Genomic DNA, 13,069 nt, shown 5'->3' with positions numbered 1-13,069 from the left:
CTGACGGCTCTCCCCGCCGCCCGGTCGCCCCTCTGACGGATCTCCCCGCCGCCCCAGTTCGCCCCTCTGACGGATCTCCCCGCCGCCCCAGTTCGCCCCTCTGACCGATCTCCCCGCCGCCCCAGTTCGCCCCTCTGACCGATCTCCCCGCCGCCCAAGTTCGCCCCTCTGACGGATCTCCCCGCCGCCCCAGTTCGCCCCTCTGACCGATCTCCCCGCCGCCCGAGGTCGCCCCTCTGACCGATCTCCCCGCCGCCCGGTCGCCCCTCTGACGGATCTCCCCGCCGCCCCAGTTCGCCCCTCTGACGGATCTCCCCGCCGCCCCAGTTCGCCCCTCTGACGGATCTCCCCGCCGCCCGGTCGCCCCTCTGACGGATCTCCCCGCCGCCCGGTCGCCCCTCTGACGGCTCTCCCCGCCGCCCGGTCGCCCCTCTGACGGATCTCCCCGCCGCCCGAGTTCGCCCCTCTGACGGATCTCCCCGCCGCCCCAGTTCGCCCCTCTGACGGATCTCCCCGCCGCCCCAGTTCGCCCCTCTGACGGATCTCCCCGCCGCCCCAGTTCGCCCCTCTGACCGATCTCCCCGCCGCCCCAGTTCGCCCCTCTGACGGATCTCCCCGCCGCCCCAGTTCGCCCCTCTGACCGATCTCCCCGCCGCCCCAGTTCGCCCCTCTGACGGATCTCCCCGCCGCCCGAGTTCGCCCCTCTGACGGATCTCCCCGCCGCCCCAGTTCGCCCCTCTGACGGATCTCCCCGCCGCCCCAGTTCGCCCCTCTGACGGATCTCCCCGCCGCCCGGTCGCCCCTCTGACGGCTCTCCCCGCCGCCCGGTCGCCCCTCTGACGGATCTCCCCGCCGCCCCAGTTCGCCCCTCTGACGGATCTCCCCGCCGCCCCAGTTCGCCCCTCTGACGGATCTCCCCGCCGCCCGGTCGCCCCTCTGACGGATCTCCCCGCCGCCCGAGTTCGCCCCTCTGACGGATCTCCCCGCCGCCCCAGTTCGCCCCTCTGACGGATCTCCCCGCCGCCCCAGTTCGCCCCTCTGACGGATCTCCCCGCCGCCCCAGTTCGCCCCTCTGACCGATCTCCCCGCCGCCCCAGTTCGCCCCTCTGACGGCTCTCCCCGCCGCCCGAGTTCGCCCCTCTGACGGATCTCCCCGCCGCCCGAGTTCGCCCCTCTGACGGATCTCCCCGCCGCCCGAGGTCGCCCCTCTGACGGATCTCCCCGCCGCCCGAGGTCGCCCCTCTGACGGCTCTCCCCGCCGCCCGAGGTCGCCCCTCTGACGGATCTCCCCGCCGCCCGGTCGCCCCTCTGACGGATCTCCGCGCCGCCCGGTCGCCCCTCTGAAGGAGCTCCCTCCCGTCGTGACCGGCTCTGCCCGCCGCCGACCCTGTGGACCCGCCGCCAGGACTCACCTGGGCGCCTCTCCGCACGCCGCCGCCGCCCGTCTCGCTCGCGCCTCGCGCTGTGACACGCCCCGCGGATGGACACGACGGATCACAAGCCCCGCCTCGGCCCCACCCGCGAGCGCCGGATCTACTTCCCCTAACGGGCCAGGCTTCTCCAGGAAGTGGGGGTCGCGGACCCCGCCAGGCTCTCCTAAGGTTCGGTCCCCGCAGAGGTGAAAGGGGACCTTGTCCTGGCGAAGGCGTGCGGGGGACAAAGACCCCGGCGAGCAACCCTGACGTCTGGACCCGTCCCCGGGGTCGGCCGGACTCAGCTCTCTCCGTTGCCTAGCAACCGCGGGCCGGAGCCGGACACCATTGGCTGGCCTCGGTGTCCCGGTGACAGACCCGTGGGGCGGGGCCTACGGCAGGGGGCGCCCGTGGCGGGGAGCCTGCGTGTGCGCGGCGCTGTGGGCGGGGCCTGGCCGCAGGGCCGCCGCCGTCAGTTGCCGGGCGGAGGCGGAGGCGGAGCCGTCCGTTGGCCTGGGGGCGTGGCCCGGCCGCGACCCTCGCCGGACGGTGGGCGGGTGCGGGGCGCGGCCCGGCCCGGCGGGCGTCGTTGGTTGGTGCGGGGCGGAGGGGCGTGGCGCGGGAGGCGCCGTTGGTTGGCCGGCGGGCGGGCCATGGCCCTGCTGCTGTGCCTGGGCATGACCGCGGCGCTGGCCCGGGGCTGCCTGCACTGCCACGGCAACTTCTCGGACAAGTTCTCCTTCTACCGCCACCACGTGAACCTCAAGTCCTGGTGGGTGGGCGACATCCCCGTGTCGGGCGCGCTGCTCACCGACTGGAGCCAGGACACGATGAATGAGCTGCACCTGGCCATCCCCGCGGAGATCAGTGAGTGCGGACCGGCCCGTGCGGGACCCGACCCGGACGCGCCCATCTCCGACCCCGAAACCCCAGCCCCCAGACCACCCGCCCACCGCCTCCTCCTCCCGCCCCCAGCCGAGGAGAAGCTGGACCAGGTGGCCAATGCCGTGTATCAGAGGCTGGATCAGCTGTACCAGGGGAAGATGTATTTCCCGGGTAAGGGGGAAACTGAGGCAGGGCCCAGCCCACGGCCCCCCCGTCCCCCCACACACAGCCTAAGGCCCACCTCCCTTCACTGCCTCACCCATCAGGGTACTTCCCCAATGAACTGCGAGCCATCTTCAGGGAACAGGTGCACCTCATCCAGAACGCCATCATCGAAAGTGAGCAGAAGGGGCAAGGCGGGTACCCAGGGCATGGGGGTGTGTGCTGCCCAGGGCCCTGGGGGGTGCAGGCATGCTGCAGAGTCCCCCAGGGCTGAGTTCTTTCATGGCCCGTGAACCAAGAACAGGGCTGGGTGCAGGACACTGAGCCACAGCCCGGACAGCTGGCTGGTTCCCCTTCTCATTGCATAGTTGCCAGCACAATGTTTGAACAATGCTACCACCTCCTCTCTCCCTCCCCGGTCCCTGGAGGACTGCTGAAGCCCATGCCAGGGGCACCGGGACCTGTTCACTGTGGGGGACCAACACCCACACCTGATCCAGGTGCTCCTGCCCCGGGTGGTGGGCAGCCTGGGCCAGCAGAGGGGCCGGTGGGAACCCACTGCCCACTTGTCCTCCCACAGGCCGCATCGACTGTCAGCGACACTGTGGTAAGTGGTACCCCTGTGCAGACCACGTGGTGGGGGTGGCCCGTCCCGGGTCCGAGGGGAGCTGACTGCCTGTGTTGCAGGTATCTTCCAGTATGAGACCATCTCCTGCAACAACTGCACTGACTCCCACGTTGTTTGCTTCGGCTACAACTGCGAGTAGGGCTTGAGGGCCCAAGATCGGGTGCTCCTCCTGGGGATGTGGAGGGAGCCTCCGTGTTCACCCCACACCCCCTCCCTGCAGGTCGTCGGCACAGTGGGAGCGGGCCGTGCAGGGCCTCCTTGGGTACATGTGAGTGGGGTCCTGGGGTGGCCACTGGGCTCAGGGAGGGGATGCCAAGCCAGCCCACATGGCCCTGACCTGGTCCCAACTGTCGTTGTAGAAGTAGGTGGCACAAGTAAGTCCCCCATTCCTCAAACGGGACATCCTATCAGAGGCAGTGGGGGTGTGCATGGGCATGCCTCCACGCAGGGTGAGTATGCCTGGCCCACATTCCCACGGAGTAGCACCAAGGGGACAGACCTTGCCCCCGTTCCCCCCGCTCAGGGTCTCCCCGCCCCATGCCCATGGCTCCCCGCGACAGCTGTGTGCCCCATGGGCCAGGGACACAGCCTTGAGCTCAGGGTCTAACTGGGCCCTCATACCTTTCAGACAAGACACGAACACAAGGTAAGGCTGCAGGCCATCCTCGCCAAAGCCCTGGCCTTCCCTGGGGAGGGGTCAAGGGAGGGAGGGGCAGGGTGGCAGGAGTCCTCCGGGGCCTGGGGGTACAGAGCTGGGAGGGCGTTCTCTGCACGTGGACATGCCTGGATGTCACCTGTACAACCACACCCCACGTGACCGCTCCATGAACCAACTTCGAGCTCCTCCTCTTCCCCACTGGGCTGCACAGAACCACCCCGGCCTTGTGAGTGACATGACTCAAAACCCAATGGTTTGTCACAAGCCCCGCTGGGCCCTTTTGCACCCCCAGCCACGTGGGTGTTTGAGTTGTGACCCAGTCTAAAATTCTTGAGGACAGAGGGAGAAGCGTAAGGGCTGACAGTCTGGTGTCCCCACAGCCTGGTCTCGCCAAGCTTCACGTGTCTGGAGCCGCCACACCTGGCCAACCTGACGCTGGAGAACGCCTCTGAGTGCCTGACCCAGCACTGACCGACTGCCTGAGCACCCCCGCTCCATGGGGGCCAGGATTCAGCAGGGCTGGCCCGGCTGACCCTCTGGGAGCAGGCGTGCTGCTGCCTTGGGGTCCCCCATACAGCCCGAGCCTGCCGGCGGGAGGAGGGCAGGGAGATGGCTTTTGTACATAGATAGCACTGCAGGTTCCCAGGACTTAGCTGGGTGATTAAACTGCCCTGACATTTCTCCTTGAGAAGTTGTCGTTGGCACTGAGGGTTGGTCCCCAGGCACAGGGACGGCCCCGCCCCAGCTGGGGTGGCTGATGGACCCAACGGCCGATTGTCAAAACCAGTCTGAGTGTCCTGGGGCTGGCTGTGACAAAGTACCACAAGCTGGGTGACTTCAAACTCACAGCCCTGGAGGCCAGAAGTCCAAAATCACGGCACCGGCAGGGCTGCGCTCCCTCAGGGGCTCAAGGGGAGGGTCCTTCCTTACCCCTTCCAACTTCTGGTGGCCCCAGGCGTTCCTGGCTCAAGGCTGCATCACTCCAGTCTCTGCCCCCACTCACCAAGCATGTCCTCTGCCAGGGGCTCCCCAACAGAAGGCCCCTTCCATGCACAGCGCAGGGTTCTCAGGATTACTGAGGCTGCGTTTTGTCAGAACCAGGGCCAGCAGGGTTTTTCCTGTTCTGGTGTGTGGGTCACTTGAAGCCACACCAAACAAGCACAGGGGCCAACGTCTCCTGCATTCTTTCCTTCTGACAATGCTTGTGGCCCAGGTCCCGAAAAGGGGCAGGTAACGGCACGAGGCAGGGCTAAGGGTTTTAGAGCAGATTCAGGGGACGAAGAACAAACTTGGGGTTGTGTCCACCGAGGGGGCCGTCTGTGCACGTATGCATGGCCGCAGATCACAGCGGCACTCTTGATTCAAAGGACAGGTAACAGACCCAGGGCTGCATCCACCGAGGGGGCCGTCTGTGTGCATACGCATGGCCGCGAGTCACAGCGGCCTCCTGAGCTCACCGCTGTCCAGCCTCACCTCCACATCTGCGGTCACCTGGGCCTGAGTGCCTGTTTGCTCACTTGCCTTCTCCTACATTCACGGGGACCAGGACTACTCCAGTCCCTGGTGAGGCCCTCGCAGGAAGTCCCCTGGGAAAGGTCTCACCGATGGGACGCCAAGAGCTCCAATGCCCGTGTTCCAGACGCTATGCGTCTGCAGACGGTGTTTGGTGACCGCCATTCTTACAGGAAGAGTCCCTGGGCGGCACAAATGGTTTGCACTCCACTAACCTAAGGGTTGGTGGTTCAAATCTACCCAGCAGTGCTGTGAAAAAAAGGCCTGACAATTTGCTTTTGTAAAAACGACAGCCACGAAAACCCTACGGAGCACAGCTGTACTCTGCACACACAGGGTCTCCAAGAGTCAGAATCCACTCGATTTGTGGATTGGCTGGGTTTTTGGTTCTTGAAGGAAAGTTTCAATTTTGGTAACGAAAACAACACGTTTTAAAAGAGGTAGGGAAACCCCTGAGTCACGTTCCAGGTGGGGTGTCGGAGCTGCCTGCAACGTGGGGGACAGCGTGGTGGGCGCACCTGTGAACATGCTACATCGGGGGGTGGGAGCCACGTGGTGAGCGACAGGCCTCCGCGGTCTGACTGAATCCCTGTGGAGGAAGCTGGCTGGTGGTCTGGCATCCTTGCATCAGATATTCCCATTTTTCCATGCGGAATCACCGGAGATGGGTTTCAAGGTAATTTCCAAGGGACGGCTGGAGGGAGCACGAGCTCGTGGGGTGCCCAGTGCCCTCCACGATTCCCTACCCATCACAACACCCCTGAACCAGGGGTCTGACTGGAGTCGGCATACCTCACCCTCCCACTGGGACACTCACTGGCCCATCTGCACTTTATGACACAGACTCCCTCGGACTGACGTGTCCCCCCTGCTGACCTGGCATGACCTCTTATCGGTAAGGCTGAGGTGGCCAACGCAAAAGCTGCCAGGGCACGGCTCCCCTGGCTGCCCTCCCTGGCATCTGTCCCTGCCCCGTGCCCACACTCAGAGTCCACGGTGGGGCTGCCTTTACCTGCTGAGCCCCAGGAGCCCAGGTGCAGTGTGGCCGTCACAACCACCCCCGCAGGCACGAGGAGGTACACTCAGGGGAGACAGGCCGCAGAAGGAATGGCCGCTCACAGCCGTTTAGACTCCAGCAATCCTGACCCCAGGAGCAGCTGTCCCCAAGGACAATGGGTGGCCAGTGGGGACAGTGCGAGCCCCAGCCATGGATACACAGTGGACATGCCCACTCAGGCAGGAGTCCTCAGGTGTAAACGTCTGTTTTGCGATTTTATTGGATCATCTTGACACAAAATCATGACAGCAGCGTGATATGTCTCTCTTCTGTATACGGGAATGTCGATAGCAAATAAATTCTTATATAACACATCATACAATTTCAAAATTCTAGAATCACTGCACGGGATTCTGTAATAGATTACTCTACATGCTAAAGTGACAGTTTTCATCAAAGACATGTTAAAACGTCATCAAGGACCATCATCTCCGAGGGAAGCTCTGTCTCACATGAGCCGGCTGGCACGGAAGGCCCCAGCATCCAGCCCAAGGCACCTCCTGCCCAGGAGGCAGTGTGCTGGCGGGAGGTGTGTCCCTCGCCCTCACTGGCCTCCTCCACCCCGGGGCCCCTCCCGACAGCTGCAGGTACAGTTACAGACACACCCTGCGGTATGGACAGTGACGAGGTGGAGGGGGCCCCCACAACAAAGCGAATAAGACACACTGAACAGAAAAAACAAAAAACAAAGGCCCAATCCCTGTCGGTCAGTGAGTCTGACCGCAATGTTCCGCCACCACACAGGCTTGTATCCGCCTCCAGGAGGCAGCCCCCCACCCACCTCAGCATCCATGCCCTTCTCCACGGCAGCAGGGCCTCAGCTGAAGACTCTGGGGCCCAGCATCTCATGGCAGGCAGGCACCAAGGATGCAGACAAGGGATAACAGCCACAGAACTGTCCTCCCAGTGCAGCATTCTGGGGACAGAGCCTGATCTGCGGCCGAGAGGGACAGAGCAGCAACGCCTGCTGTGGTGACCAGCCCAGCCTAGCCTTCCTGCCGCAGACGCCACCAGTCAGGACGTCTCGGGGCTCTTAGGACTAGGATGATTTTACGAAAGCTGCCGGCAAGAGCTCACCCCAAAGAGGTGAGAGAAGACAGGTGGGGGGTGGGGGGTGTGACAGCCCTATCCTGTCCTGCTGAGCTCTCGGGGTGGGGGGACGGGGGGGGGGGCAGGGACCACCTACCCTCCCTCCCCCTGGTGCCCGGGACGGCAATCCCCTCTGAGTAGGCCTAGAATAGAAGGGATACCACGCCAGGCCAGGGACTGCTGGCTGGATCAGGGCTTCTTGCCAAAGAGAGTAAAAATAGTCACAAAGGGAATAAAACAAACCAACGCAAAGTACAACCCGGGCACGCCACACAGAGGCAGCAGAGGACTTCAATTAAATGCACGGCCAGACACAGCACGTGTGGACACAGCTGAAGTGGAGTGTGTCGATGGTCCCCACACAGGCCCCCGTGGTGGTGGCCACAGCAGCACTCAGCATTGGGCCAGCGTCACCTTCATCTCGTCCAGCAGGTTGCTCAGCAGAGTTTGGTCGCTGCACTTGCCGTCCACCGACACGGAGTTCTCGCCCTGGTTAGGGGACGGACAGGCCACGGACGTTAGAAAGAGTGACAGAGACAGACGGCTTCTCGACTACATCAGCTGTACTTCAAAAGTATTTCAAAATACTTCCCTCCCTGCCTCCCTGCACGTTGGTGCTTTGGCAATCACTGTACAAAGGGGGTTCTGGGTAGGATGGAGTAAGTACACACAGCCTGCCTCCCCCGAGTAGAGCCATGAGACCCGGCCGGATGCATGGAGCCAGCATGAAGGTGCTGGAAAGCCAGCAGTGGCAGGCGGACTGGGGACAGAAATCTGAATCTGAAGAACACCTGAGCTGGTAAAGAGTTTGCTATTTTCTCTCCTCCAGCCCTCCTGCCACTGGGCCCCAGATGCAGGGCTTGCCAAAGCCTGGAGAAAGCAACCCCATAAAGTTGTCTAGGGACCCTGGGTTCACCCTGAGCTGGGCACGCGAGGCCCTCACCCTGAGGAGCAATCAAAGCCATTGATGGCTGAACGACCAAACCACTGCTGGGGACACACACGCAAAGGCTGGAGCCACAGGCCAAGAAGGCAGGCTGAAACATGCAGCCTGAACTTAACCATCGACATCCTCCACGGGATTTCAACAAGGCCCAAAGCCTCACACAGTCAAGACATCTAGGATACGATCCAAAACCGCTCAGCAAACAAAGACCAAGAAAATAACTCACGTGAAAAAGGCAGTCAACAGACAATGACCCCGAGCTGAGACAGAGACCAGAGTTACCTGACAAGGGCCTTACAGCAGCCGTTATAACACATCCCAACAAACAAGCATGAACACTCTTGAAGCGAACAGAAAGTCTCGGTAAAGAAACAGAAGACAAGCAAAAGGAAAACTCAGAACTGAAGAACACAATAACCAAAATGAAACTCTCACAGGACGGGCTCGTTAGTAAGGCCGATACGTAGCTGGACAACAGGTCACAGAAAGTACCCAACTGAACAACAGACAGGACGGAACTGAGGCGAGGGGAAGAACGGCGCCTTGGCAGCTTGGGGAAAGGTCTAAGATTCACATCCCTGGAATCCCGGAAAGAGGAAAAACAGTGCAATACTGAAAAAACACTTGAGGTAATAATTGCCGGAGACAGCCCCAATTCTGCGGAAGATGTAAGCACGGGGACTCCAGCAGCTCACAAACTCCAAGGTCAGAGAGATCTGTGCCGGACACACCATAATCAAACTGCTGCAGACCAGAGGCAGAGAGCATCCTGAGAACAGCTGGTGCAGAGCAGCGCACCGCTACACAGAGAACGCAGAATCGTGTGAGACGCACAACAGATACAAAAAGGACACCCAGCGAGGGGCCTGAGTGCTGGCCCCTGACAGGAGGCCCAGGGGCTCACCTTTTTCACCAGGAGGCAGACGTGGTGGCCCTGGATGGAGCGGCTGTACATGGAGGCACACGAATCCACCCGCTCCACAACTGCAACGCACAGGGCAGACGGGGTGAGGCCGGGACGCAGCCCCGCTCTGGGGGGTAAACCCCCCCAGGCGCTGCCCCAAGCGGAGTGGCTCTGAGAGCCCGGCATTGGGAGGACAGGGCAGGCACTGCCCACCACCAAGAAACAAGCCCCCCGGGGCCACAGAGGCCCAGAGTGCACGAGCCTGAGGATGGCAGGGCCACAGGCTGTGTGGGGAGCTGGTGCGTGTGGGTGCGGGATGAGGCCACGCGATCTCCCAGCCAAACTAAACCCCATACCGGAAAAATGATGGTGGAAACAGATCTTCGCTAGAAGGTTCTGGAAGGATATGGTGATGCCGTCGACTCTGATAGAGCTCACGCTCAGGTCCCCAGATTCCAGCAGCTTGGCAAAGGCGTCGCTGTACGGAGGACATGGGGCGGGACGACAGGTATGGGTTTGGACAAGAAAGGGCTGGGTGCTCCTGGGCCCCTAGGGCCTCCCGAGATGCCAAGGACACGCTGCTGCGCCCTCTCAGACTCTCAGGTCTGAGAGGTGACCAAACAGGAGCCCCAGGTCACTGGGAGCCAAGTCATCCCCACCGTGCCTCTCCCCCAGGGGTACGCAGGGTGGACACTGGTACAGGCCCCACCCACTCAGGCTCACCTGTAGCAGGGCGTGGTGATCAGGTATGAGGTACAGCTGAAATGCAGCTTGAAGTCGAGTTTCTCGTGGGTAGAGCCCTCCTCGTTCTGCAGCAAAGCCAAGGCAGTGGCACCAGTGACAAGGGGCAGAGCTCAGGGCCACCCCAGGAGCTGCCCGACCCTGCCCCGTCATCACTAGGCTGCCACCCGCATGAGGCTCACCTTGGCAATGAAGGACAGTGTGCCCTTGAGCTTCTGAGCCATGACAATGCTCTGGATTGTAAACACGAACTGCGCTTCGTTGGAGACTCCTGGTAGGCGGGAGAGATGCAGGCTGAGCAGCCGCCACAGCACCACCCAGGAGCACCCAAGCACAGCAAGAACCCGGATGGCGAGCCGGGAAGACAAGCTTAGGTCATGGTCCAACCAGATCATGGGCCAGCATGGGTGCGGGGAGGGGGAAGCACACAGGTCAGCTTGCCCCTTGGGGGCCACGGCCGTTGTCACTGCACACCTGGGGGCAGCTGGAAGGGCACGGGGACTCCGTCATGCACAGAGGCGCCCTCGGGCCGTGCCATCTTGGTGTTGAGTGAGTCTAACACGTTGAGTTCCATGTTCTTGAGGAAGCTGGAGCTAAGGTTCTCAAGGATGATGGACACAGTGACCTGGCTGTCCTTCTGCAGGCTGCCCTGCACATCGTATGTCTGCTGAGAGAGGCTGGGTCAGTGGGCAGGAACCAGGGGGTGGGCTCGCCATGGGAACAAGGTCAGCCTTGCATTTGTGATGACTGCAAGTAACACATGGTCTGTGCGTGTGGAGAACACCTGGCCCTCACCAAAGGAACCCACACTTCAGATTCCGCTCCTCTCACTTCCCTGCTTGTCCGTCCTTCCCTTCTTAAACACTGTTCATGCTGCCACCTTGGAGTCCTGGAGCAAGCCGCTCCCTGAGACTGGATGTGAGGCTCGATTGGGGCAACATCCTAGAACTCATGCACACCCTGGGGCTCACTGCCGTTCAGGAACCCTGACACATCTCCGAGCTGCCCCTCCCATGAGCACCTCAGTGCCCAGACCTGCGTTTAGAGCCACACGCCTCACTCACCATCTTAATGTAGGAGTTTTCCGCGAGAAGGCAGTAGCTGGACACAGGCTGGAATGGAAGGACAATAGGCCTCAGCCTGGGTGCTCCCGTGTGCCGAGCTGCCTCGACTGTGAGAAGCCCGTCGTGGGTAGGCACTGGGCAGCACTGCTCAGGGACACAGGGCCACTTGGAACGTCCAGGCCTGTAGGGATGCCCACAGCCGGGTCCCACCACCCACCCAGCCCACAGAGCTGGGCTCCAGCATCCCGTCTGTCCCCCGTGTGTGTGCGTGGGAAGTGGGGCCTGCATGGAGGGCGGGTAGAGAGTGGCCCTTTCACAGGTAGAGGCTCCTCCAGTATCCCATGCGTCCCCCGTGTGTATTTGTGTGTCTGTGTGTGGGGAGCTGGCCTGCACAGAGGGAGGGTAGAGAGCGGCCCCTTCACCAGGAGAGGCCCCTCCTCCAGCATCCCATCCCTCCAGAGTGTGTGTGTGTGTGTGTGTGTGTGTGTGTGTATCTGTGTATCTGTGTGTGTGTCTGTGTATCTGTGGAGGGTGGGGGGCAAGCTGGCCTGCGCGGAGGGAGGGTAGAGCACAGCCCGCCCCCTCACTGGGAGAGGCTCCTCCTCCAGGGCCCCATCTGTCCCCAGTGTGTGTGTTGGGGGGAGGGTGGGTGGGGGCTGGCCTACACGGAGGTCAGGTAGAGAGTGGCCCCCTCACCGGGAGAGGTCCCTCCTCCAGTGCGCCGTTCTGCATGGGCTCCGCCAATGCCTCGCTGGGGGGCTTCTTCCTCCGTGACTTTTTCTTGTCTTTGGACTTCTCTTCCTTCTCCTTCTTGTGCTTCTTCTTCTTCTGCTTGGAAGGCTTCTGGAACAGCAACAGAGCTGAGGGTTGGCCTGACCTGACACATGCCAGCCACCTCTCCAGCCAGCTGGTGTCTGGCAAACCCATGCACCACCTCAGAGCCCGGCTGTACCAGGTACTAGTCTCCCCACTGTCGCTGGGCCTGGGCCACAGGGGCCACCTGCACCCAGGAAAAGCACAGACACCAGGCTAATAAAGGCAGGCAAGACCCAAGCCCCCAGGGCCACTGGGGACAGATCGGGCAGAGCCCAGCTGAGCCAGGGGCCTAGAGCCTCGCTCGACACCAGCTGCTCAGACGAACAGTCGTTGCTGATTGGGGCAAAGATGCAGGGGGTGAACTGGCAAGACTTTCACCAAACAAGGGCCCAACAATTTGGCTCCTGGGTCTAGACTTGAACACAGAGACGCAAACAGACACCTGTGCCCCCAACGTTCCCACCAGCGCTATTCACAGTAGCCAAGAGGCAGGATCAACCCAAGCATCCATCCACAGGTAATGGATAAACACAATGTGGTCCATCCACACAATCGAATACCACTTAGCCCTACGTAGAAATGATGGCTCAAAGCCTGCTACGATACAGATGGACCTTGAATACGTTACACTCAGTGAAAAAAGCCAGACGCAAAAGGTTAACATATGATCTCACTGACACATAACGTCCAGAACAGACAAATACAGACAGAACATGGATCGGTGTTTTCACAGGGGAGGGGGGTGGGCAGTGCCTGCTCATGGCGGGCACGGGGTTTCTTTTTTGGGTGATGGTAAGTTCTGGAATTAGATAGTCATGACGGTTATACAACCCTGTGAAGACACTGAAAACCACTGTGTTTTAAAAGGGGGCACTACGAAACGTGATGACACCCCAGTAAGGTTTCTACAAAAGGAGAGGCCCATGGCAGTGGCCCAGCACTCACCGTCAGAGCGCCAACCTGAAGACGTGAGGTGACCCAGCCCTGGGCAGGGGGGTCCCGTGCCATCACCACGTGGACGCAGCCCATCCACACCTCAACAGCCCTCTCTGAGAGCACACTGGCGGTGGGCTGCCTGCTCTGCTCCCTGGGGCCCGTCCGTCCACCCCACCCTGACCCCACTCCTGGGCCTGCCTGCAGACCCTCGGCTCTCGGGAGGACCAGCTCTGACAGGGACACAGGGATGCCTGGCCCA

At 61.8% G+C, this 13,069-nt stretch overlaps 3 protein-coding genes across 12 annotated transcripts in view; 1 reads left to right on the top strand and 2 right to left on the bottom strand.

Annotated features, from left to right (window-relative positions):
* Positions 1–1,694, bottom strand: part of MOB3A (MOB kinase activator 3A) — a 48,168-nt gene extending 46,474 nt beyond the window's left edge. Inside the window, exon 1 of the mRNA XM_064280160.1 lies at positions 1,413–1,694. The gene's annotated coding sequence lies outside the window, so the exon portion shown is untranslated. The remainder of the gene's footprint in view (positions 1–1,412) is intronic.
* Positions 1,695–2,062: 368 nt separating this feature from the next.
* IZUMO4 (IZUMO family member 4) lies at positions 2,063–6,513 on the top strand. Of its 7 annotated transcripts, none has more exons than XM_010601459.3 (10): positions 2,063–2,279; positions 2,388–2,468; positions 2,564–2,635; positions 3,040–3,066; positions 3,147–3,222; positions 3,308–3,355; positions 3,447–3,461; positions 3,716–3,733; positions 3,957–3,971; positions 4,126–6,513. In XM_010601459.3, exons 1-10 carry the CDS (start codon positions 2,066–2,068, stop codon positions 4,214–4,216), a joined length of 657 nt encoding a protein of 218 aa, XP_010599761.1. In that variant the 5' UTR covers positions 2,063–2,065; the 3' UTR covers positions 4,217–6,513. The 7 variants fall into 7 exon arrangements, 4 of the variants coding, with proteins under 4 accessions (XP_010599761.1, XP_023397042.1, XP_023397041.1 ...); XM_023541274.2 differs by having other exon boundaries at positions 2,066–2,279; positions 4,110–6,513; XM_023541273.2 differs by having other exon boundaries at positions 2,066–2,279; positions 2,888–3,066; positions 4,126–4,191.
* Positions 6,504–13,069, bottom strand: part of AP3D1 (adaptor related protein complex 3 subunit delta 1) — a 48,750-nt gene continuing 42,184 nt past the window's right edge. For all 4 annotated transcript variants that reach the window (XM_064280146.1, XM_064280147.1, XM_064280148.1 and 1 more), the window contains 8 exons: positions 11,755–11,901; positions 11,059–11,106; positions 10,469–10,658; positions 10,177–10,265; positions 9,977–10,062; positions 9,610–9,731; positions 9,254–9,333; positions 6,504–7,892 (listed from right to left, as the gene is read on the bottom strand). In XM_064280146.1, the coding sequence (XP_064136216.1) occupies positions 7,797–7,892; positions 9,254–9,333; positions 9,610–9,731; positions 9,977–10,062; positions 10,177–10,265; positions 10,469–10,658; positions 11,059–11,106; positions 11,755–11,901 (858 nt within the window). In that variant the 3' untranslated portion in view covers positions 6,504–7,796. The remainder of the gene's footprint in view (positions 7,893–9,253; positions 9,334–9,609; positions 9,732–9,976; positions 10,063–10,176; positions 10,266–10,468; positions 10,659–11,058; positions 11,107–11,754; positions 11,902–13,069) is intronic.

The sequence above is a fragment of the Loxodonta africana genome, chromosome 3 (genome assembly GCF_030014295.1).
Source record: "Loxodonta africana isolate mLoxAfr1 chromosome 3, mLoxAfr1.hap2, whole genome shotgun sequence".
In the NCBI taxonomy this organism is placed as follows: domain Eukaryota; kingdom Metazoa; phylum Chordata; class Mammalia; order Proboscidea; family Elephantidae; genus Loxodonta; species Loxodonta africana.
This window is presented reverse-complemented; position numbering and strand designations above follow the sequence as displayed.